Source organism: Hyperolius riggenbachi, chromosome 2 (genome assembly GCF_040937935.1).
Source record: "Hyperolius riggenbachi isolate aHypRig1 chromosome 2, aHypRig1.pri, whole genome shotgun sequence".
In the NCBI taxonomy this organism is placed as follows: domain Eukaryota; kingdom Metazoa; phylum Chordata; class Amphibia; order Anura; family Hyperoliidae; genus Hyperolius; species Hyperolius riggenbachi.
Window position 1 is genome coordinate 185,509,217 of NC_090647.1, and position 27,145 is coordinate 185,536,361.

General features: G+C 43.5%; 1 protein-coding gene across 1 annotated transcript; it reads right to left on the bottom strand.

Annotated features, from left to right (window-relative positions):
• Nucleotides 1–27,145, bottom strand: OBI1 (ORC ubiquitin ligase 1). Its single transcript, XM_068267902.1, has 6 exons — nt 26,982–27,145; nt 25,106–25,241; nt 24,211–24,302; nt 16,318–16,566; nt 12,212–12,300; nt 1–1,322 (listed from the first exon to the last, which is right to left on the bottom strand). Exons 1-6 carry the CDS (start codon nt 27,054–27,056, stop codon nt 38–40), a joined length of 1,926 nt encoding a protein of 641 aa, XP_068124003.1. The 5' UTR covers nt 27,057–27,145; the 3' UTR covers nt 1–37.

A 27,145-nucleotide genomic window follows, 5' to 3' on the forward strand; every position in this document is an offset into this window, starting at 1 on the left:
TTTTCATTATTTTACAGTCTTTAATGAGAATATACACTCATTTTTTACAGGATTTTGAAGGGCTGTCACTACATTGGTTAAACAACTTTCGTTTGGCTGGAGAGCTGTCTCTGTGAGTTTGTGGTACAGAAGAAGGTAGACGCCCACATTCAGAAGTAGATCCTGAAAGGACAGCTTTAACCGGAGTATGGCGCTGTTTAACCTCCTCTTCATGTTGCAATGACACACAAGGTAGGGTCTTTAAGTGGTTATTGTGGAAGCCTATATTACAGATACTAGTAGATGACTGACCCAAAACCAAACTTGCATGTTCATTGTTGTCCGGAGCTGAAGAAGAGTTGCACAAACTAGATGTTTTAGCTTGACCATGTGGCACATAAGTAACACATCCATGAGAGGATCTTTTCTGTTTTTCCCCATCAGTGGGCTCATGCATATCATTGTGAAGCTGTACATCGGAGTTGTCAGCGGAAGCCCCAAGGTGGTTTAGACCTTCACGACATCTGGACTGTAACCCATTCATTAAGCTTTGATTACCAGCATGTAGCCCATGTTTCCTTAGCTGCAAACCCATATCTGCATTTCCACTTGATTCAGAGTATTCAGTCTGTGGATTTAAATTTTGATGTGTGGGCTCTAGTAACCCAAGTTGCATTGTTTCATTAGCAGTGCTTAAACGGTGCTCCTCGCCTGAAGAGGACCTGTACCTGTCTCCACGTTTAGGCAAGTCGTCAAACACCAATTTTCTAAGGTACGTTAATGGCTTTTTTAAATTTGGATGGCTTGAAGAGCTCACTTTACTGCCTGGTGTGTTCAGCTGCAGAAAACTGAAAGCCAAGGATGAAGAAGGGCTGTTAAAGTCTTGGGACATTGTAACCACCTCCATATTAGCATTGTCTTCATGTATACTTGCTTTACTTTTCATTCCACTCCACACAGCAGAAGAGACATTTCCCAGTTGAGGGGTGTTATCAGTTTTAGACTGTATCTGGTTTAACCTTGCTACAGAAGAACAGACTTCAGAGTTATCAGCACAGCTCAAAAAGTCATGGCTAGCATTCAGTGATAAACCAGCAGCACCAACATTTTGGCAGACAGAACTAGTTGCAGCGTTACGACTATGTTCTTCCATGGGGGTAGTAGTTTCACTTAGAAGGTTTTCTGTTTGCTTACTCGCTGATGGCCTTTTCATCTGCAGAATTTGTGCTTCCAGTTCTTCTATGTATTGATCACTCCTCTCTAGAGCTTTCTTTAGTCTGTTCATCTCTCTTTCATACTGATCTACTTTAGCTTGCAAAGCAGCTACTGTATACCGACCAAATCTAAAGGCAAAAAACAAATAAAAGGTAGAAAATTTAGTCTAAAAAGTGTATGAACAGTTTCCCAGTGCATCCTACCTTTATTTGCTTCATAAGAGGGAAATAGAGCATATCTGATGTTACCAATCTAAATACATTTTCTGTCACAGTGTTCTATTTACACTTGCATTGCAAGTGTGCATGGTGTTACCCTGTTTTAATGCAGGGTAACACAACAGCAATGCAAGTCATGGGATCCTTTTACACTAACTGTGAAGTGTTCATTTAATCATAATCCCGACACACAGCCTGCAGGGCGTTACTGCAAGAGTGTGTTTAACGCATGTTGCTTGTGGTTATGGAAATGGGCAATGCAGTTAAGCGTGAACGCCGGGAGTGCAGTGCGTTGCACATGCGTAGACCAGTGGGGATCCCGGTGACATACTACATGTGTAGCAGGGAGTACGTCACTGAGTGGGTAGCTGCGCAATGCATATAACCCTGTCGCTGCCCTCTGCTGCAGGGTCATACGTTTGTCATTTTTTGCTTTGCAGTGGGATGCGGCAGGAGCATGGCATCGCACTGCAAAAATCAGGTGTAAAACTGGCCTCGAAGTAAACCTTTCATGATCTCCTCCAAACTCTGCACAATCTTCATGCCCCTCGTATTACAGGTCTGCTGTTCATAAAGCTGGTGATACCTTATGGGGCACAAACTAAAATGTAACAGAAAGGACTAAAAAGCTGGAAGGCAATTGGGATGGCTGGGACTGGGTTACAATACAGAGGCCCTGGAAACTACTTTGGAGGGTACCATAAAACAGAAGCAATGCATAGGGGGCCCAGGAAAGATTAAGCACACAAATAGGATCACTGGAACTTTTGCACACTAACCACATCACAGGGGGTACCACTTTGCAATGGGTGCACCTACTTTTTGACCACCCAGTTACAGATTCTCACCACCTGGCTAAAATACACATCTTGTGAGAACAAAAAGCTTTCATTTATGTGACCGATTTTCCTCCAAGTTCTGAATTGCGGTTTTACTAATGCACAGCATCATATCACTTTGTCGGCCAGAAATATATACGGTTTCTGTGTCATGGGGGCCGCCATCTTGCCTTTTGCAAATCCTGTAAATAGCAGTACCCTGCATCCGATACCCTGACTCCAAACAGTTCAATCCTGCCTCTGGATCATCCCAGAAAATCAACACAGAAAGGGAGAATATCTCAGGAATAGTAAATACATGTATATAAATCAGAGAACATACAAATAGATTTGATTACAAATGGAAACATAGCCAGCATAGTTCCAGCTCCCACAGAAACAACATATACCGTATATACTCGCATACAAGCCAGATTTTTGACCCCCAAAAAGTGGGTCAAAAGTTGGGGGGGGGTCGGCTTGTATGCAAGTCTGGTGCTGGTCCGAGCCCCCCGCACCAGACAGCCCCCCCCCCCCCGCCACTACCGCTGCAATTACTTTACCCGGCGCCGCTTCTTCTATTCCCCTCCTGTCCGGCTCCATAATTCACAGCAGCGCTCTTCACGGCGGCTGCAGTAGAGCGAGAGAGCGGTTCCCATAGCAACCGCCGCTACAGAAAGCCGTGCTCTCCGCTGCTTCCTGTCTGATCACAGCAGCCGCCGTGAAGAGTACTGCTGTCCTACGGAGCCGGAAAGGAGGGGAATAGAAGAAGCGGCGCCGGCTAAGGTAAAATCAGCGGCGGCCACGGGGGAGAGGGGAGGCGGGGGGCACTAAACTAGCTATACTGGGCACTATAATAGCTATACTGGGCACTATACTAGCTATATTGGACACTATACTAGCTATACTGGGACACACTAGGGGAATAAGGCGGCCAGCATTTCCTACCTCCGGCTTATATGGGGGTCAATCATTTTTTTTACTGTGTTTTTAGGTAAAAGTGAGGGGGGGGGGGGGCGGTTTATATGCGAGTATATACGGTATCTGTCCATTAACAAACACTTAAAGAGAACCCGAGGTGGGTTTGAAGAATATTATCTGCATACAGAGGCTGGATCTGCCTATACAGCCCAGCCTCTGTTGCTATCCCAAACCCCCCTAAGGTCCCCCTGCACTCTGCAATCCCTCCATAAATCACAGCCACGCTGCTGACAAACAGCTTGTCAGAGCTGGCTGTGTTTATCTCTATAGTGTCAGTCTGCTGCTCTCCCCGCCTCCTGCAGAACTCCAGTCCCCGCCTGCATCCCTTCCCTCCCTGCTGATTGGAGGGAAGGGACGGGGGCAGGGACCGGAGCTATGCAGGAGGCGGGGGAGCAGCTGAGACTGACACTACAGATGTAAACACAGTCTCACAGCACGGCTGTGATTTATGAGGGATTGCAGAGTGCAGGGGGACCTTAGTGGGGTTTGGGATAGCAACAGAGGCTGGGCTGTATAGGCAGATCCAGCCTCTGTATGCAGAGAACATTCTTTAAACACACCTTGGGTTCTCTTTAAAGAGGAACTCCAGTGAAAATAATGTAGTAAAAAAAAGTGCTTCATTTTTTACCATAATTATGTATAAATGATTTAGTCAGTGTTTGCTCATTGTAAAATCTTTCCTCTCCCAGATTCACATTCTGACATGTATCTAAACATAAGTCTACACCGCAACTTCTGCTCCGCTATATCTGCCTACTCCTCCTCCTTGTTGCTGGGGACATTTCACCTAACCCTGGACCCCCACTCCCCCTGCTAATCACACTGTTTGCAATAAATCAAACTTCCCTCCCTCTTACTGTAACCTTATTAATATTCCACTCCTTCCCCCTACACCCCCTCCGATCTCGGCTGCCCTCTGGAATGCCCGCTCAGTCTGCAACAAACTGCCCTTTATCCATTATCTTTTCATTTCCAATGCTTTCACATTCTTTGGGATCACTGAAACCTGGCTGACCCCTTCTGACACAGTCTCACCTGCCGCCCTCTCCTATGGAGGTTTCCACTTTAGCCACACTCCTAGAGGTGGGAATAAGCATGGTGGTGGTGTGGGCATTCTCCTCTCAGATAAATGCTCCTTCAAGCTTCTCACTCCTATTCCCTCTCTCTCCCTGCCATCCTTTGAAGTCCATGCAGTCAGACTATACTCTCCCTTGAACCTCCAAATTGCAGTGATTTACCGCCCTCCAGGCCCTGCTTCTGTTTTCTTAGATCATTTCTCTGCCTGGCTTCTCCAGTTCCTATCCTCTGACATCCCTACCATCATCATGGGTGATTTTAACATTCCTATTGACACCAATAACACTGTCTCCAAAAAACTTCTATCACTCACTTCCTCCTATGGCTTGTCTCAGTGGTCCTCTACCTCAACCCACACTGTTGGCCATACGCTTGACCTTGTATTCACTCGTCTCTGCTCTGTCACTGACTTTACTAATGATCCACTACCACTCTCTGACCATAACCTACTTAGCTTCTCTCTCTCCTCCTCTTTTCCTACCACCCTGGCACAAGCACTCTCACATACTCGAAGAAACAATCGCAATCTTGACATTCAAACTGTCTCTGATGCCCTGGCACATCTCCTCAAACAATCCTTCACTGACCCAGACTCGGCTGCCATACACTACAACACCTCCATTACAAAAGTCATGGATGACTTCACCCCCCTCGTCAATGCCCGCCCTCACCGTGTCTGTCGCCAACCCTGGGTGACCAAAACCACTAAACAGTTAAAAAGATGCTCTAGAGCAGCTGAACGGCGCTGGAGGAAAAGTAACACAAGTGAGGACTTCATCTTATATAAAATTGCCTTGAACAACTTCAGAAACGCACTCTCTGTGGCAAAAAAGTCCTATTTTTCTTCCCTAATATCCGCCCATTTACACAATCCAAAACGCTTGTTCAGCACCTTCAACTCCGTTCTCCATCCCCCTCCTCCTCCTCCTTCATCTTGCTTATCAGCTGAAGAATTTGCAACATACTTCACTGATAAAATTGACAAAATCAGAAGTGAATTCTCCATGCAGCCCTCAAATCCCACCTCCACACCTCTCATTGACTGTTCTCTAACTGCCTTCTCTCCACTCTCTGAACACTCTCTTTCCTCTATAATTGCCAAAGCTAATCTAACCACCTGTTCTTTGGATCCTATTCCCTCCCATTTCATTCCGCAGCTATCCTCATCTCTCTTGCCTGCACTAACAACGCTATTTAACCTGTCCCTCTCTACTGGCATCTTTCCGTCCCCACTCAAAAAAGCTGTTGTGACACCACTACTTAAAAATCCTTCTTTAGATCCTACCACACTTGCCAACTACCGCCTAGTGTCACTTCTCCCATTTGCATCCAAACTACTTGAACGCCATATACATGCAGAATTAAGCCATTATTTATCTGCTAACTCCCTACTTGATCAGTTCCAGTCTGGCTTTCGCTCTAACCACTCCACGGAAACAGCCCTTACCAAAGTGGCCAATGACCTTCTTACAGCCAAATCCAAAGGTCAATTTTCCATACTCATCCTTCTTGACCTGTCATCAGCATTTGATACTGTCGACCACACCTTACTCCTACAAATACTTTCAAATGTCGGAATAAAGGGCCTTGCTCTCACATGGTTATCTTCCTACCTCTCTGGAAGGTCCTTCACAGTCTCCTACTCAGATCAGATCTCTTCTCCTCATGCTTTGTCTGTCGGAGTTCCCCAAGGCTCTGTCCTTGGTCCCCTCCTCTTTTCCATCTACATGCATGGTCTTGGTGATTTAATCAACTCATTCGGGTTTCAATACCACCTCTATGCTGACGATACACAACTGTACCTCTCTGCCCCAGACCTTAACTCCCTCCTTAAACGTGTTCCTGACTGCTTGTCTGCTATATCCTCCTTCATGTCCTCTCGCTTCCTAAAACTTAATATGAGTAAAACTGAACTAATAATTTTTCCACCGTCTCTGTCCACCTCCCTGCCTGAAGTAACAATAAATGTTAATAACACTCCCATAACTTCAGTTCCCAAAGCTCGGTGCTTGGGGGTGATATTCGACTCATCTCTCTCTTTTATTCCTTATGTTCACTCCATAACCAGCTCCTGCCATCTCCAACTCAAAAACATATCTCACATCCGTCCCTTTCTCACTCAAGACACAACTAAAATGTTAGTACATGCTCACATAATTTCTCGTCTGGACTACTGCAACGTACTACTTTGTGGACTACCGTCTAACAAACTGGCCCCGCTCCAGTCAGTACTGAACTCAGCTGCTCGTCTCATTTATCTCTCTTCTCGATCTTCCTCTGCCGACCCTCTTTGCCAAGCTCTTCACTGGCTGCCAATTAACCAGAGGATTCAGTTCAAACTCCTAACCCCAACCTACAAAGCTCTCCACGATCTCTCTCCCCGGTACATATCCTCATTAATCTCCAGATACAAACCCAATCGCAATCTCAGATCGGCACATGATCTTCTGTTGTCCTCCTCTAGAATCAACTCCTCACATTCACGTTTACAAGACTTCGCACGCGCTTCACCCCTCCTCTGGAATGCCCTCCCACAACACATCCGTCATTCGCCAACCTTTGTTACCTTTAAACGCTCTCTAAAAACACACTTGTTCCGACAAGCATATGCTCTACCTTAGGCCACTTCCCTTTGTACTAAGACCAAATTGCACTCCTACTAGGTATCCTAAAACACAAAGCCTCTATATATTTGCTGCATACTACCCCTCCTCCTGTCCCCCCCCCCCCCCATTCCCTTTAGATTGTAAGCTCGCAAGGGCAGGGCTCTCTCCCCCTTTTGTGTCTTGGTAACCATTATACATTTTATTCATCATGTTAATTTTATCACTGTCATTACCAATTCTATAATTTGTATTTTGTATATTTCTTAGTATTTTGTCACTAATTATGTATCTTGTATATTGGTGTACACCATTGTCTGTATTATTATGTACCCCATGTTTGTTTCTTACTTTGTACAGCGCCACGGAATATGTTGGCGCTTTATAAATCAATAATAATAATAATAATAATAATGGTGACATTGTTACTGTGGGTAGGTTATGTAGCTGCTCCTAGTTGTTTTGGCTGTTAGACAGCTGTAAACAGCTAATTCCTGTCTGTGAACATTGTTACATTGTGGCAGTTTGCCCAGAGTACCGCGGTACTCAGAGCTTCTTGTGGGAGGGGATTCAGCACAAAATCAGCCATACAGCGCCCCCTGATGGTCTGTTTGTGAAAATCATTATATTTCTCATGTAAAAGGGGGTATCAGCTACTGATTGGGATAAAGTTCAATTCTAGGTTGGAGTTTCTCTTTAAGGCCTGCACCGTAATTGCGTGTGGTACTAGGAACCAAGATCGCAATTCCTAGTGGAAAACATCCCTAACAGATGGAGCAGTATAAATGATGCTAAACCAAGCACAAGCAGCCCCGCTCAGAGTCTGCCATTAACTCGCTCAGCTCTGCTGCTTCAGACAGCACATTTTTAAAAAAGGATTTTGTAGCTACAGAAGCCTTTTTCATTAAAGAAAGTAATATTTAGACTAATTACTAAGCTGCCAGGCAATGCAGTTCAATCTGTGCCTGGAACTGATACATAGCAACTGAACTAATGTCACTGGTGATTGATTATGGTTACTGCAGGCTACTGCAACAAAAACCGTAATCTTCACTGCCACAAGAACACTACATAGAGTAAGCCAATCAAGAGCATAAACACTGTTCAGAGTAAGACCATCTGCACCTGCTGCTTGCCGATTTTTGTGTGTCTCAAACTACTTCCTGGAGGAGCTGACACTCATTCTTGAGGCAGGTTCATTTTACCTTTTAAACAGATTTTAATCATTTCTGTGGGAGCCCCTTGTTCCCACTTGTCTCTTTGCATTTTCCCCTGGAGGGGACAGCTCTGTCGGGTTTTTATGGTTTTCATTACCTACAATTAATTTTTGGGGAGAGTGACCAGAACCCTCCCCAGGGTGATCATTCAGAATCATTTATTTTGCCATGTACAAATGGGGTTTGTACCCGGAATTGGTTTTGGCTCATACAGGTTCTGGAAGGATGGGGGGGGGGATAATGTTTGAAACTCAAGAGTCGAGGCTGCCATACTATGGCACCACCAGTCGCACTTGGCAATCATCTGTCATCCCTAAGGTGACGTGGGGGGAGGGGGGCAGAAGGAGGCGAAGGTTCAGCAGGCCAGTACAAGTACCAGATCATTCCAGGCTATTAAAAGTTCCAGGTGATTAGGACAAACATATACCATGGTTGTAACTAGTTTTGTGAGTATCCGCTTTCTTATATTTCATTTCCCTTGACCAGATACATTACACTACATGGGGTTCCTGGTTTATCTCGGTTTTCTTTTCCCTGGAAGACCTATAAGTTGTCCAGACCACTTCTTCTGATCCTTACTCTTATGCATAGGAAGCTTGCACAACATGCATCTAAACTAGTTACTCTTTTTTTTTTCTAAGAAGCAATCAATATGCCAACTCACACCTTTTATAACCCCCCCAAAAACATATAGGCAAGATGAGATAAAAGCACAAGCTAAGGGCTGAGACACACTGCAGAGCACTTTTCAATCTGTCAGCGCTGCATTTGCTAAAATTGCGGTAAAATCCCAGCAAAATCGCAGATTGTGATTTTTTTTTTTAAATTGCGATCGCACCAATTTTGCTGCAATTGTAATGCAAGTCAATGGGAGTGGATCTTCAAAATCGCAAATGCAGTGCTGGTGGATAGAAAAGTGCTCTTCGGTGTATCTCAGCCCTAAAACAGGAACCAAATAACTACAATCATCAGCCACAGATGTATGCATCAATCACCTGATCAATCTAATCACAGGTCTCTTCTATTCAAAGTGAATCTCTGCAGGACAAATTAATGATTTTTACTCCGGCCCTGAAGCTCCTCTTGTATCGGGCATTAATATTATGTGCATCTGCAAGTGCTGTTAAAGAAATACACTGAACCAAAAATAAGACACACAACATAAGCTTCCAAATAGCAGGTAAGATGTGGACTTGAAATGTTCTGAGTGCCATGTTTATTTAATGGAAAATCTAATTGTCACTGGAGGCATATAGAAAGAGAAGCTTTTTTCTTCTTTACACAGCACAGAAAGTATTAATAAGCGAGTGCAGGAAAGAGTTGGGTTAGGATGGCCAGCACCGCTATTCAGCGCTACTTCAATGAAATAATAAATCAGAAACGCCATCAGTTTTTCCTTTGTCCTTTTTTCTGAAAGCCCTTGTGGATAAATCATAGTAAAATCTGCATAATTTATATCTGTAGGCTAATTACAGCTTAGTCATTAATATCTTTAATTAAATCAGAATGCAAAAACATTCTTAATTAATGTTAGTAAAATTATCTTAAAGAACCAGCGAGTCTATATGAGTAAATGCAACAAGAGGAACAACTTAATATTAAGATGGGACACAGAATGCAAGAAAGGGGCACACGTGAAAGTGGAACTATGGTCACAATTTACATGGTTTATAATGAATGTCCTGCCCTCATTTCCTTATCATACCTTTTCGATTCTAAGTACACAAGGCCAGGTTTATCTTCCATATTGTTTTTTTAAACGGTTTTATGGTTTTGTTATGTATTGTCTGATAGTGAGTGCCGCTCACCAGCTCTGTCTAATGTTTGTCTCTTACTTTGTGTAGTGACAAAGGTAATGATTATGCATACCTCTGGTATAACTACAAAACTAAGAGGTGTGCTACTGTTACAACACTATATTGGCCTGACCACGTAATGTGTGTAAGAATCCTAACCGAAGGCAGGTTACGGTGTGCCACCTCACAGAAAATGGCCTTTTGTGTTTCACTGCTGGAGCCAAGGCCTTTCTCTGCAAGGGGCGGAGCTATAAGCCAAAGTCCAGCTATGGGCACCAGTGAGGATTGTTACACGACATGCCAGGTTTTTTTTTGTTTTTTTTTTTAAGTCACGGTCACACCAGGGGTATGCTTTAGGGCTGGTCCAGACGGGCATCTGCGGAGCATTTACCACCAGCATTCGGGACTTGGCATTAAACGCTCCCATTCAAGTGAATGGGAGCATTTGTACCAGGCTTTTACCGGCATTTCCACAAATGCGGCGTTTGGGTCCTGATTTTCCCTGGCGTTCAAGGCGACCCTGGACGCTACATGTAGCATCCTTGGGCAGTTAACCGCCACGGGTAATGTTCCCCTAGACGAAAAGAAAAACGCTGACCGCATCCGAAAGCTACGTGAAGGCTGCTGAAAGCCCGAACGCGCAGCCACCGCGCCACCAAACGCGACGCCACAGAAAGCCGGGCAGACGCCCGTGTGAACCAGCCCTTAGTTATTTTTATTTTCAATCTCAAAAAGCTATCTTTCCAGTTTCACTGTACAATGGTCACATGATTATGTCTACAGTAAGAAAGTCTAATGAATTTGCTTCCCTGCGCCAATTTCTGGGAGGGAGGAGGGTGCCATAAAGAGGGAATTGCTAATGCCTATTCTAAATGATTGCTGAAAAAGAATTGCGTTGTTAATACTATAATTTACTCTACTAAAATCAATTGAAGTCGGTAGCTTCCTGGAGGCATAGCCATGTGACCACGGGGGGGGGGGAGGGGGGGGGCGGGTCATAAAGGGGCACACACTTGGCAATCTATGGGGGCGGGGCGGGAATAAAGCAGCACACACTGGGTATCCAAGGAGGCGGGGATAAAGGGATACACTGCATGCGCAGAAGAAGAGCAGACTGGCACGTGCTTGCGGCTGAAGGGAGGCACTTGGGAGGACGGCGAGAGACACATCAGTGCTCATGGGGCTGGACGAAGCCCCAGGTGAGTATAAAATCTTTTGATTTCGCCATCTCAGGTTTACTTTAAAGTGAACTTTGTTAGAAAGTCACCACTGTGAGGCACCAGCTGAACAAGGATACCATAAGCTGAAGGAAACAGTATGCCTTGTGCCTCTCCCTAGGGTGACTATTACAAATGATCTATGGCTATTGCAAAAGAATGGCAGAGAATTAAAAAAAGCAGGTAAAAATACTTGCATAGATTATTCTGGATAGGCTGCCTCCAGCACAGCTCTTTAACTACTGCACTGAATATTATACAAAGAAGTTAAAAAAAAATAAAAGCTCAACACAACATTATCATCAGAATTATTTAATCTCAATTTATAAAATTATTCTTGCTGCCTGAAAACACCTAACATAAAGCTATCAAAAAGGCTTAGGAGTGCATCATTGAAAATCAACAGCAAGATTTACAAATACAGATCACAAATGGACAAAAGTTAACTTTACCAGCGTTACTGCCACTATCTGTACACTACATAGAACCAGAGACGTATCTAATCTGTTTCATGAACTAGTGAAAACAATGCAAAATAGACACTCAAATTCTAAAATACTTACTGTAAAAAATGAATTATGATTAGATTTCAACTCTCAAACTGGACAAATGTTTCCCTGAACCTGTATGGGCGTTATTGGCAGAGCCTACTTGTGTCCCTGTACAAGCACAATGATTAGCACATGTAAAAAACAAAAAAACAAATAAAAACTCCCTTAACTCAGCTGTTTCTGGCCATGTGATGAAAATATGCCTACACCTCCAGTGTCTTTAAATAGGACAAGCACCGGTACTCTTACTGGTTGTGTGCAGGCCGCTGCCCTCAGCGCAACATGGTCAATATGGGGCTCTGCAGGCAATCATGACTAGCCTATAATCCATATCCTTTGTTAAATTCAGGGACACTACTGGGAATCAGCAGATACCTAGTAGTGACAGTACAGAGCACTTCAGTATAGGGTCACTTTAAATAAATATCTTAACAATAGATATCTTAACACTGTGAAATTAGTATAATTAATTTTTTTAGTAAAAAAAAAATTAAAAAATTAAAAACAAACACCGATATGTATCAGAGGGAAATACATACTTCTGTGGTGAGCGGAGTTCTACCTCATTTTTCAGTCTCAAGTTTTCTCTAACAAATTCAATATTTTCATTTTTCAGCCTTGTGTTTTCCTGTAGGAAGATTCAGAACAATATTAAAGGAGCACATCTTTGCTAGATTATATAGGAGGAAAATCTCAGAGACACATCTTGCCAATGCAAGAACATCATTTTTAATTAACATTGGGACAGAAATGGCACTTTGTATTCATATTCCCAGAACACGAGGCAAGTCCCTCATCAAGGGAGAGAAGGAAAGCTTAGCACTTACTGCAGAAAGTCATTAAGGGAATGCACTAATTGCTTTTCCATGTTTTTCACATGACTAGAGATTTTGGGGGCAGAAAAATCACAATATGCAGGTATCAGCAAAATAGATGATCATTTTGGTCTATCAATAAATAAAACAAAGTATACTAAATTCAAACAAACAAAGACGTCCAAGACAAATTAAAGTGGAACTGAGCATAACTTTTGGTGGAAGATTATTTGTCTTGGCAGTAACTCTCACAAGGCCATGGAGGAGCTTACCCTTATTCTCGTATGTTGTTGCTGGTCCTTTCTGCTTCTCCCACATGGCCACCCAAATACTACCCCCCCCCCCCCACTACTTCCGGTGTAAAATATAAAACCTGCAATATAAGGCCTTCTATTATTGCTGCAAGGATCAGTGGGTGGTAGGGTAATTACTCACCTGCTGGCCCAAAATTCATTAATGAGAGGAACTCTGCCCCCTCCTCAGCAAAGCCCGAGGCGTTTTTTCTTCTAAAGTCTTATGAAGCTCTGTGGCTATTCCCATCAGCTGGCCACGTCCTGCCCCAGCTCAGCTGCCACAGCCTAATTAGTGGCTACTGAACTGGGGGCAGGCCGTAGCAAGCAGGTGGGGTTGGCCACAGTGCTTCAGAACACTTTGGGAAACAGGGTCGTGGCTGTCTTAGGGCCTGATCACACTAGTGCTCTTCTGTCCACTTTTCAGAAAATGCGAATCAGTCAACATTGGTGTGCTGATAAAAAGCATACAGAAGCGCACTAGCGTGTTCAGGGCCTTACAAATGGAGGGTAGGTAGGGTGGGGTTTATGTTATTAATAAGCTACAGACGAGCGGCTGAGTGATTTAAACCTACCAACTGCCAATCCTAGCAGTAATGATAGAGTCTTACATTGCAGGCTCTCTATTGGACACTGGATGCAAATCTTTAAAGGGAAGGTTCAGGCTGAGGGGAAAAAAAATGAAAATCAAAATCCACTTACCTGGGGCTTCCTCCACCCCGTGGCAGGCAGGATGTTCCCTCGGCGCCGCTCCCGGTAGTCTCCGGTGGCCGATCCGACCTGGCCAGGCCGGTGGCCAGGACGGGCTTCTTCTGCGCTCCAATCTGCGTTTCACGCGGGCGCGATGACGTCATCGGACGTCCTCCGGGCTGTACTGCGCAGGCTCATAACTACTGAGCCTGCGCAGTACAGCCCGGAGGACGTCCGATGACATCATCGCGCCAGTGTGAAACGCAGATTGGAGCGCAGAAGAAGCCCGTCCTGGCCGCCGGCCTGGCCAGGTCGGATCGGCCACCGGAGACTACCGGGAGCGGCGCCGAGGTAACATCCTGCCTGCCACGGGCTTGAGAAAGCCCCTGGTAAGTGGATTATCATTTTCATTTTTTTCTCCCTCAGCCTGAACCTTCCCTTTAAGTGCACATACATTCGGCATGACTGTACACTCGTCCCTTATATTTTTAAGCTACAACACTGCCTGCACTTCTGAGCTGTCCCTGAACCAAGACAAAGACGGACCCAAGAACCAATGATGGCTGCTGTGGTGGAGGAGTCCAATTAAGCTTCATTGCCCTGTCATACTATTTTTGGAATTGAACTCATTTTAAAATAATAGATAGGACACTTCACAAATAATGTACAACATAAAAGGGGTTCCCCCTCACTCTCACCAAGACAACCAAGCGAAGACAAAGAGGTGGGCCTGGCAGAAGTAGTGAGAAGACGGGGAGTAACACAGCAAATAGATAGGCCACAGCAAAAGCTCTTGTAGGGCGGATGCGGCCCGACAGTTGGCCAACACTGCTCTACAGCTTCCCCATTCCATTGAGTGTTACTATTTTTATAAAGCCCTATTAAAAAGTTAATTACTTAATGAAACGGAGGATTTATCAGATGCACAGTTGATAAGGAGTAGAGAATTCTATAGACAAGGGAAGACACCGTGGCTTGCATCATTCAAGTGGTTATATAGGCAGGAGTCCTGAGAAGACACACATACAGCAATACATGCATCAGTATTGCAGAATATAGTGAAAACAATGTCTAGTCGTAACAATGTTACTTGGATACCAACCTAGCCAATGTGAAAGCTGAATTTCAAGTGTTATGGAGTGTGAATCGAGAAACATTTGAAATTCTCAGTACATTGAATAATGAAACAGTGTAAGATACAGCCTTACCTAATGACAATGTAAAGAAAAATATAAAATGTGCAACCAATGAAAAATACTGCATTTTCCAGCGTATAAGACGACCCCCAACTTTTCCAGTTAAAATATGAATTTTGTGTATAAAATACTCGCCGTATAAAAGACTACCCCTCTTGACTGTTGGATATTTGTATACTTATAAAACAAAAACCCAGAGCCCAATATGGTGTAGTATGCACTGGAAATAGTGAAGTTAATGTATAGTGTAAGTATTATACTCACAAACCAGGGTTACCTCCAAGGCAACCACTGTAGAGGCAGGTGGGGAGAACAAGCCTGTTCCCACTCAGGATTAAAATGTCGCTCTCTGCGGATAGAAGGAAAAAAAGGAGGGTATATCACCCTTCCACCAAGGGTGTATTTTTGATGTGTAGAGCTGTACAGAGGCGCCAGTAGGATAAAATACACTAAAATGTTTAAAATATTCGGGATGCAGTGGTGGACCAGCCAACCCCAAAACAGACAATGGTACTGTCGATTAAGGTGAAAAACAATTTATTTACATACTTCTAGCACCAGTTGCAACGCGTTTCGCAGGCAAAATCCCGCTTCATCAGGCAATAAATAACCGGAGCAAACAACAACACAGAGGCCAAACGGAGCTTGGCACCTCCGTTTGGACTCCGTGTTGTTGTTTGCTCCGGTTATTTATTGCCTGATGAAGCGGGATTTTGCCTGCGAAACGCGTTGCAACTGGTGCTAGAAGTATGTAAATAAATTGTTTTTCACCTTAATCGACAGTACCATTGTCTGTTTTGGGGTTGGCTGGTCCACCACCGCATCCCGAATATTTTAAACATTTTAGTGTATTTTATCCTACTGGCGCCTCTGTACAGCTCTACACATTTGTATACTGTACTACATGTACTGGTGCTATACCGTATAAACAGGTACAGATACTGTGCTGTACTGTATGTGGTACCCAGTATACAACAACCAGCCAATAATTGCAAGCAATATACCTTACCGGAAATTAGCTGGTTGTATACAATGCCTGCATGGATTGGTCAGCTAACCCTGTCACCAAGACTATAAGTGCGGTAGAGTACACACACCTCTGTCACCAGTCTGACCCGCCCTTGTATACTATTACCTCCTTCTTTGCCTCTCAGACCTTGCACATGCATGCCTGTGCACTTCACTGCAGTCCTCAGGAACAAGATCCGAGAGGCAGAGAAAGAGGTACAGTAATATGTTACAAGGACAGGCCAGACAGGTGAAAAAGGAGTGTTTTTCTGGGCACAGCGCTGCTCTCTTTTTTTTCCATACCCCAGGCGTCCCGAACTCCTGCAGCGTGCTACGCCCTTCACTTACACCTTCCCAGTGAGGTACGACACTCAGCGTATAAGAAGACACCCGACTCTTGATAAGATTTTCCTGGGTTAAAAAGTAGTCTTATATGCCAAAAAAATGTTATCTGCCAAAGTAAAATAAATCTTTGACTGCTTACTAAAAGCATTTTACATTATTATCCATAAAGAGGCTTTTTCATAGCTTTGATTTGATTGGCGAGAACAGTCAGGATGCAGTAACAAAATTCTTCAATGTAGATACATTACTAGGCCCTGTCCCAATCATCATCTGCATGAAAAATACTCAAAGTAAAAGTTACCTCTTTTAGCTTCTGCACGTCTTCTGTAACTTTTTTCTTTTCAGCATTCATGACTTGGAGCTTGGTGTTGCAGTCCCGTAACAGCTGATGATCATCGGCTCTGTTGTTGTCATGTGCTGGCTGGTTTCCACAGTTACAGGATGAAGACAAGTTAGTAACAGGGTCAGAAAAACCCTTCATCCGTTCTTCTAACTCAAGATTTGTTCTTTTTAGATCCTGGGCCTCTTTTAACAGTGTGTCTATTTCATCCTAAGAACGAAAAAGGATATTTATATACCTGACTGATTTGCAAACAATTTTGGTAGAGCATGTGTTACCTTTTGCAAAAATCTTTCCCAATAGCTAGGCTATGTGAATAGGAAAATAACCATTTAGTCAAAGTAAGGACTGCAACCCTAATATGTGTTTCCAGTCCTGATCAGAGTGAACAGTAGTTATTACTTGCAGGTACATGTTTCTGATTAGTCAGACAATGGACACTGAACAAGCCTGCTGTAAACAAAAGATAAACTAGTTAAAAATAAAATAAACAATGAAATGGGAAGTTAGAAAATAATCACCTAATCAATACTCTTTACTGTAGACACAGGGAGCTACGTTCGGGCTAGCCGCCGGGGAGAATCACATGGCCCCCGGAGTATTTTTTTTTTTTTTTTATAAAAATTTGAACAATATGCTTAAGCTAGCACTTTGCTAGCTAACGATGCCCCCCAAGTCCCTCCGGTCCCCACCGATCGTCCCCGATCACCGCCGTTATACTTACCCAACAGGGATCCCGCGATGGTGCAGCCTCCCAATCAGCTCCAGGCTTCGCTATGGGGAGGATCAGGACTGCGCATGATGTCATGTGCGATTGTCGCCATAGCGACGACTGAAGCTAAAGGGTGAAGATGCGGCTCTCGCGGGTTCGCAGACGGGTAAATAATGCCGGCGGCGATCGGGGGGGATCAGAGCGGTGCCGGAGGACTTGAGGGCCACAGTTAGTTAGCAAAGTGCTAGCTTAAGCATTTGGATCAAATTTTATTTTTAAAAAATTCTCCAGCGGATGCAGCATCTAAAACTGCGTACTGCCAGGGAGGTTAATACAGGCCACGCTGTGGAGTACTTGGACGCGTGTGATGGAGCATTGTCCTGCATGAAAATCATGTTTTTCTTGAAGGATGCAGACTTCTTCCTGTACCACTGCTTGAACAAGGTGTCCTTCAGAAACTGGCAGTAGCACTGGGAGTTGAGCTTGACTTCATCCTCAACCCGAAAAGGCCCCACAAGCTCATCTTTGATGATACCAGCCCAAACCAGTACTCCACCTCCACCTTGCTGGCGTCTGAGTCGGACTGGAGCTCTCTGCGCTTTACCAATCCAGCCACGGGCCCATCCATCTGGCCCATCAAGACTCACTCTCATTTCATCAGTCCATAAAACCTTAGAAAAATCAGTCTTGAGATATTTCTTGGCCCAGTCTTGACGTTTCAGCTTGTGTGTCTTGTTCATTGGTGGTCGTCTTTCAGCCATTCTTACCTGGGCCATGTCTCTGAGTATTGCACACCTTGTGCTTTTGGGCACTCCAGTGATGTTGCAGCTCTGAAATATGGCCAAACTGGTGGCAAGTGGCATCTTGGCAGCTGCACGCTTGACTTTTCTCAGTTCATGGGCAGTTATTTTGCTCCTTGGTTTTTCCACACGCTTGATTGTTCGATGATCACGCTTCAGAAGCTTTGCAATTTTAAGAGTGCTGCATCCCTCTGCAAGATATCTCACTATTTTTGACTTTTCTGAGCCTGTCAAGTCCTTCTTTTGACCCATTTTGCCAAAGGAAAGGAAGTTGCCTAATAAGTATGCACACATGATATAGGGTGTTGATGTCATTAGACCACACCCCTTCTCATTACAGAGCAGCACATCACATAATATGCTTAATTGGTAGTAGGCTTTCGAGCCTATACAGCTTGGACTAAGACAACATGCATAAAGAGGATGATGTGGTCAAAATACTCATTTGCCTAATAATTCTGCACTCCCTGTATACTGTACATTACTATACTTGTGAGTGGGACTGTAAATCTCCACGACTGAAGCCCCCCAACTGCCACAGTGGAGACATGCTTAAAGAGAAACTCCGACCAAGAATTGAACTTTATCCCAACCAGTAGCCGACACCCCCTTTTACATGAGAAATCTATTCCTTTTCACAAACAGACCATCAGGGGGCGCTGTATGGCTGATATTGTGGTGAAACCCATCCCACAAAGAAATTCTGAGTACGAACTCTTGGCAGTTTCCTGTCTGTGAGCCCGGTTGCATTGTGGGAAATAGCTGTTAACAGCTGTTTCCAAATGCCAAAACAGCAAGCAGCAGCTATATCACTTGCCAGCAGTAAAAATGTCACCATGTGATAAATGTCAGAATATAAATCAGAGATTTAAAATATTTTACAATGGGCAACCACTGATTAAATAATTTATACATAATTACCGTAAAAATGAAGCACTTTATTACATTATTTTCACTGGAGTTCCTCTTTAAATAAATGACATGTACTGAATATGCTACAGTTGGACTCCCCATGAAGGTTTTTATCTTTGAACCCTTTTAGATCAGATCTGGGTCTAGAACTGAATGCCTCAGCCGAGCTCATAAGTGTGTGTGTGTGTGTGTGTGTGTGTGTGTGTGTGTGTGTGTGTGTGTGTGTGTGTGTGTGTGTGTGTGTGTGTGTGTGTGTGTGTGTGTGTGTGTGTGTGTGTGTGGGGGGGGGGGGGGGGGGGGTGTGTACAACTTACTGTTCCTGCAAGAATAAGGTCTAGCACACTAGCAGATACTCACTTTAGATCAAATCAACCAGATGATTAGACTACTTGACAATCAGAAGCGAGTTCTGTTGCAGACAAATAAGAAACTGGTCATTAAGTTTTTTTTAATCAGAAAAGGAAAGGGAGGGCCGCTGCAACCATCCAATTAGGAGCAGGGAATCAGTGTGTCACAAACGAGTTGTATGGAAAAGACATCCCCTACACAAATGGCTTGGTTAAAAGTTGAATCCTTATTGTGACATTTATGGATACACAGCATAAATGCTCATGTGTACTGGAGCATGCATGACTCCTTAATCATAGCTTACATACAAAATGATCAGAGACATGTTATATAGGCAGGTAAAAGCTGCATCCCCCCGCATTGGGCATTGCACAGGTCTTAAAGGAGAATAGCATACATATAAAAATGATTATTATGTTTGCAGATAAAAAAAGGTCTCCGAAGGAGGGACAAGAGTACAAAAAAACCCCCAAAGAGTTAGCTCCGCATAGGTATGACAAGGGAAAGAGAAGAAATATAATAAATGTCTAATATTAACCACTTCCCCTCCTCCGGGATGAATAACTAGGTCTCTGCATTTCCCCATATCCTCTCGCAGTGACGTAGCTATTACATCCCTTGCTGCCACGCACTCCCGCTAAATAAAGAAATAATATATACAATTTAAAAAAAAAATACATAAATAGTTACCTTAGGGACTGACCTTTTTTAATATGTATGTCAAAAAGGTATATTACTGTTACTTTTTAAATTATGGGCTTGTAATTAGTGATTGACGCAAAACTGAAAACATACACATTTGTTTCCAAATAAAATATTGGCGCCACACATTGTACTAGGGAAAAATGTTACAAGATGCAATAACCGGGACAAATGGGCAAATAAAATGTGTGGGTTTTAATTATGATAGCATGTATTATTTTAAAACTATAATGGCCGAAAACTGAGAAATAATGATTTTTTTCCATTTTTTTTTTCTTATTTTTCCTGTTAAATGCAGTTAGAATAAAATAATTCATAGCAAAAGGTACCCCACAAAGAAAGTGAAAAAAACAAGATATAGATTGTTTTGTTGTGATAAATATTTATAAAGTTATAGGCAAATGAATGGAAGGAGTGCCGACAGGTGAAAATTGCTCTGTTTTTTTTAAGGGGAGTATAATGTGTCATAATAAGACAATATTGTTATAATAGGATTAAACGACTGTCATATACTAGACTTCGATTCCATTTGGCATTAAGGCTGGGTGGAACACGGGTGCCCAGCTGCCATAACCAAAAGGCTTCTCACCTAAGGAGTGCTTTGTTTAGCGATTAAACATACTGGTAAATATTAAAGGGGCACTATTGATAAAATCTTCTTTTTTAGACCCTTTAGTGTAAATATGAGTTATTGGAGGATTGATATTTCACATTAATCAGTCTTTTTGCAATGTATTTGTTTACTGGTAATAAACATATAAAGGCATGCAGTCACATCAGTACTTTTACCTTCCCGACGCCAATGCAGCCTAAACCATTCTGAAATAGGGATGCATCTGTTAGTGGTTGGTGTGCTGTCGTTATTTTACACCCCTCTGTCCATCTCTTTTCTTATTTCCCAACTTTGTAACTGCACGGTAAATGGAGGCTGCATCAAAGACAGCATATGGTTCCATTTATGGGCCATGGGCACAATATTAGAGAAATGACAATGAATCCTACTACCAGTTCACAAAAATTCAAAGGACAAAGTTAAACAGTGGGCCAACATTCCTGAACCTGACAAGTTCCCTGTACCAGTCACTAAAAGCAAGAAGGGCCAACACTTCAAGAGAGGGGGGGGGTTTAGTTTGGAAAACGAAGGGCACAAAGTTAAAAAGTGTACCCAAGCTAAAGCTTGTGTCAAAAAGTAAATACCTAATAAAGGGAAGCCTATGGCCCTATAGACGCTTCCCAGTTCCCACGCCATCCTTCGGTCCCCAGTGTTCCTCTTCAGGAGCTAGTATGGTTGTGCCTGTGCAGCAAGCCGAAGCCACTTACTCAGGCATGGCCGCCCTCATGCAAGAAGAGGTGTGTAGCCCTGAAGCTAAGGAGGGTACTGGTCAGCGGCAGAGGACAGCGTAAGTAGCCTCCGGAGGATCCAGAAGCTTTCCTCTCCTTAGGTAAGCATTTACTTTTTCACATTGTGGACTAGGGCTGAACGATTTTCGGTTTTAAACCGAAAAGCCTGATCAAGGGTAAGACATTCTTGAGATCGTCAGAGCTGCGGTTTTGCTGCGGCCACTGGTAAATCACTCTGCTCCCTCCTCAGCGTGTAAACAAAACAGAAACATTCCCCTGTAGGCACTGGAGAGGAGGACCATGCCCCCTCCCCTCTCAGGATGACACTCAGCCAGGCTGGTGAATGGGAAGACGGGGGGGGGGGGGGGAAGGAAGGCTGGTCCCGCCCCTACCGCCAGAAGATGAAAAGATTCGGAGACGCGGCGCTGCCCAGGGAGCCATTAACACAGTAATTTACTAAAACTTCTGTCCGCTCTCTGCTCTCTACCTGGCGGGGGACAGTCTGCGACAATTACTATTACTGCGTGCCCCTCTCTGCCTGTCCCATGTGTGCTGCTGGTTGGGGAATGACAGTGACCGATGCTGAAAAGGTCACCTCGCTGCTGCTGGCTGGACAGCTTTTACTAATCACCCAACCACTGCTTCACACAACTATTCCACTCATCTCCCCTGAGCACTGATAGGTTCCATGGGGAGTCACTGCTGTCATGCCACACAGTACTGAGCAGTGTATAGATAGGAAGGCAGCTAGATATATTATGTAGAGGTAGGGGAATATATACATCATATACATATATCTACATATATCTAGCTGCCTTCCTATCTATACACTGCTCAGTACTGTGTGGCATGACAGCAGTGACTCCCCATGTAACCTATCAGTGCTCAGGGGAGATGATGAGTGTAATAGTTGTGTGAAGCAGTGGTTGGGTGATTAGTAGAAGCTGTCCAGCCAGCAGCAAAGTGACATTTTCAGCGTCGGTCACTATCATTCCCCAACCAGCAGCACACATGGGACAGGCAGTAATAGTAATTGTCGCAGACTGTCCCCCGCCAGGTAGAGAGCGACTGGATGGTCGGAGCGATCTGATCCATCGTTGTATAGCAAAAATCGTGTACAGAATCAAAATCGCAATTTCTGACAAAAATCATGCAATTCAATCTTTTCCTGAAATCGTTCAGGCCTATTGTGGACACCTCGGGTTCTCTTAGGCGACTTTTCCATGGACTGCTGATAGGCAGTGAATTGCTGCTGCCTGGTAGGTAGCTGCTCGCTGCTGCCTGGTAGGTAGCTGCTCGCTGCTGCCTGGTAGGTAGCTGCTCGCTGCTGCCTGGTAGGTAGCTGCTCGCTGCTGCCTGGTAGGTAGCTGCTCGCTGAGCACACAGTTCAACTGTTCATGGAAAACAGGCCTTAAAAGGACAACTGAAGTGAGAAGAATATGGAGGCTGCCATATTTACAGTATTTCCTTTTAAACAATACCAGTTGCCTGGCAACCCTCCTGATCCATTTGGCTGCAGAAGTGTCTGAATACCACCAGAAACAAGCATGCAGTTAATCTTGTCAAATATGACAATGTCAGAACCACCTGATCTGCATATGCTTGTTCAGGGTCTATGGTTAAAACTATTAGAGGCAGAGGATCAGTAGGATAGCTAGGCAACTGGTATTGCTTAAAACAAAATAAATATAACAGCCTCTGTATGCCTCTTGCTTCAGTTGTCCTTTAAAGCGGTTTAGTTTCTGCTTTCAGGTGGACAATCCAGTCATCTGTGTGGTGATATATTGGGGTGCTGATGTTGTTAAGGATAATACAGTAATATATTTTCATTTTCCCATTTTTATGTCGGCTTTTTTTTAAATTAGGGACTGTCTACCTAGCCTCTAATTAGGAGATGGCTATTCAGGCCAATACTGTCAACAATGTGTTTGTCACCTGTAACTTGGACTAGGGAAGTCTTTTGATGTATGTGCTAAAATACACTTTAACCTGGGGAAATTGAATGTTAAGGAAGTCTTTTGTTGTGTGTGTGCTATAATACACTTTTCACATGTGGATGTTAGATCTCTGGGAATTAAATTATGTCTGAGGATGTAATTAAATCTAGTTCCCCCGTCCAAACAGGCTTATAGCCTCAAGGCAAATATTCCATTATAAAAAGCAGGGGACAGATACCTAAAATCAGTCTACTCCTGACGGTAGCTGGAGCCGGACTCCCGGTCTAAGCTAAGTTGGCTCCTGATCCAATCAGAACGGTGTCCGTCCACAGAACCCAAGTCCAAGATTCGTCTATCTTGATCCCTGTTATTTTGGTAAGCAAATCGCTTGTGTGTATCTTTGTAAACTCTTAATTTTGTAACTTTTTATATTTTGTTTTTTGTAATCTTTTGTATATATTCTGCTGTGCATTGTTCCACTTTTTTCCTGGAATATTAAATTATTATTTAATAAGCTTGACTTCTGCTGTACTAAACTAACACTCATAGCCTAGAGGAGACTGCAGTGTAGCTGTGTATAAGTCCATGCCTAATTGTATGCTTGAGCAACACTACCATGTGAAATTGCAATTGCATTGTGTGTATGGGACACTTCTACGCTCAACAGCAGAGTGGGAGTGGCTAACAGTATCGTTCGGAACGACTGTTAGTGGTTTTGCTGCACGACAGTGTAACTTGCATTACAAGTCAGTGCCTGATTGTGCTGTGTTACTGTACAACTGTACTGCGTGTGTGGGTGCGTGGCGTTCCCGTATTCGGCCTAAGCGCAAAGCTGACCCGAATACGAAAACGCAGATTGCGTGTTGAGCACTCGACAGCTGAGTTGACGTGTCTAGCAACCACTAGTGGTGGCAGTAAGAAGCTTTTTAGGGGTCACAGCCTTGTTTGTGGCTTGAATAAGGCTGTCCCCCACTTGATCTGGTCAAACCCGCAGTCGGGAACCGTATACGCAGGCGTGCCACGGGCCGGTTCCTGACAATCTGCATAAGCTCTAGCAACAGGCAGAACAAATCCTATGTTTTCCCAACATAATATTAATCACCTCATATTCCTTATGAAGAAGGTCCAGTCTAGTTTTCCTGAGATGTTTACGGATTGAAGGACTGAACATGTCTTCATTTTCACTTACTCCACCTACAAAAGAAATTATCTTTTAATACGAGAAATTATTTCATTTTAGAGAAATGTCAAATTGTTGCAGAGATGGACAAGTCTGTGTCCCTTCAGAGGAGACATGACTTTCACCTCCTGACATTTGCTATCAGGGTCTACTAGGGCAGGAAGTGAAAGTTATTGCTTAGTGTAAATACATATAGTAGTAAGAACACTGAATTCTAGCTCCTACATTAAAGGGGCACTATTGCTAATTTCATCTCTTTTAGACCCCGACAGGTTTCCGAACTGCGCAATCTAGCAGCGGAAGCCGGTCAGGTTCCCATAGAAACGGACAATAGGTGTCTGTTTCATTGCCAGCTTAGGTAAAGTGGTCCTTGACGGCCGGGCTGCGTATCTACACACAACCACTCACAGCAACATCCTACGCTGTACGGAGGAGGCTGCGTCCTTCACTTTATGGCGAGTGCTGTGAGCTCAGTAACTGCACGTTAGTGCAGTCACAGGGAGAAAAAAATAATAATAAATGAGCTGGCCAGAGCGGTGAAAAATAACGGCAGCTCAGTGATCAGTAACAGATGCCTCCCTATTACATAATGGTTTAGACTGCATTGGCTTCGGAAAGGTAAAACTGCTGACGTGACAGACTTGCTATAAATGTTTATTGCCAGTGAACAAATACATTTGTATAAGACTACATACTGAGAAACATCATTTCTCCAACAACACATATGTATGCTAAAGGGTCTAAAAAAGATGAAATTAGCAATAGTGCCCCTTTAATAAAAAGTCATATGCAATACTGTGGAAGGTCTTCACATTACCTATAATATTTTTGCAGGGATTGTCCGAAGTAATAGGAACTCTGCAAGCTGGGCACTGGTTGTTGTTTCTTAGCCACAGATCAATGCAAACGGAGCAGAAAACATGGCGATTGCCACAAATGACAGGCTGTCGCACCTATAGACAAAAGCAGAAAACTTCATTATTCAAGGTCAAGTATACAATCTATAGAAAAACCGTAGTTCAGCTGGACGCAGTTAATAATGCAGCTACTCCTAGGGAGCATACACACACATCAGATTTTGATGGGCCAATTTTACCACATCCATGTGCGGTAGTATGTGAGCTTACCTACACAATCTGTCGACCCTCATACTACATGGAGGTGGTAAAATTGGCCAATCATAATGGGATGTGCGCACATACCACTATAGTCTGGGGCACGCCCATCTAATACACATCCTAGGGCCGGAAATCTCAATCATACATTTAAAAGTTTATACCCATTCTTGATAGCAGATAGTAAATATTAGAACTGAAGTTTTACATATGGTCCTGTCGTAGGGATGGTCAATTAGATGCAAATAATTCAGAGATGATGCAGGAATATGTAAATTCTGTACGCAGCTTAAAAATGGACGAACTGAATTCCACCCTGGCAGGATTTGATTGGTCCATGTTCAAGCTACATATATTTACATAATCCTGCATCAACTAAGAATTATTTGATCTCACTGACTAGCCCTAGTTCGTAGTAGTACATGCTCCCTCCTCTCAGCTCATTCCAAACAGCAAGTTAGCAACCAAGCTCTACGGAGTGCTGCATTCTGCACATAAGCATCCTAGCCACAGTATGTATAATTTCAGCACACACGAACGTGGCCATTCACAATAAGTGCCTGTTTCCACTACACGTAGATTGGATGCAAAAAAACTGACTCCAACGAATGCCTATGGGAAATCTGCTTTAGAAAAATGGCGGTTAGTGGAAACAGGCCCATAGACATTAATTGGAGTCAGTTTTCTGCATCCAGAATCCGTGTGTAGTGGAAATAGGCCCATAGGCATTGGAGTCAATTTTTCTGCATCCAATCTGCGTGTAGTGGAAACAGGCCCTATGGTGGCTGCTAATTATCCAACCTTTTAATCCAATTTTACCATTTGTATGTAATATAATGGAAATGCCTAATTACACATTCAATATATTCACTCAATTTACCCTTATACGACATAGATTTGGTAAGATTAAATAAAAATGATTGGATGATTAGTGGCCACCTTTTGAAAGGCCTATTTTACACTATATGCTGAAAAACAAATGCGCTTTACATTTCAATAGCAGTGCAATGTGAACAAGCTTTCAGTTAAAACATGTATAGTGGGAACTGAGCCATAGGGAACCATGGACATTACTCTGAAAATCAGTTGTCCTTTCAGTTATAACTGATAGCAACTGATCTATTGTAAAAAAAAAAAAAAAGTAAATTACCACATTTGCTCATATTCTCTACATATATAAAGTTAATAAGTACATTTTTCTTGATCTATAACTAGCGTTAGCTTTCCTTGGCTAAGGCGAATCTTTCCACAGGACCAGATTAAAGTTTAGTGATTGATATTTGCCAGCTTGATTAGCTGTCACATGATTAATCATCAGTTTTTGATGGTTTGCCTGCAAAGATCGGGTTCTGCCTACTTGGATTACACTTTTCTATAGAAGAGAAAGCGTAGCATATAAAGCCAAGTTTTCACTTCATCTTTATAAATGATCGTTTCATGATTAATTATGCATAGATTAACTACAAAGCAACTGGCATAGCTGAAACCATGAAACCATAATACTGTATAATGTATATGGCACCGTATAGGCTGCAGATCATGCTACAAGTGTGTGATAAGCAGGCACTCAGCTCTCACCTTCCCCAGGCAGATGTGACAGGTGATGGGCAGAGTGAGCGCCAGGGTGACGTTCTGTACGGCGGTGTGAGCCATACTTGCAGCTGGTACCGCCCGCACACACTGCTGCACCGCTTTCCCGTCTCTCCGGTGTCCTACCGCAAGCACAAGTGATCGGCTACGGA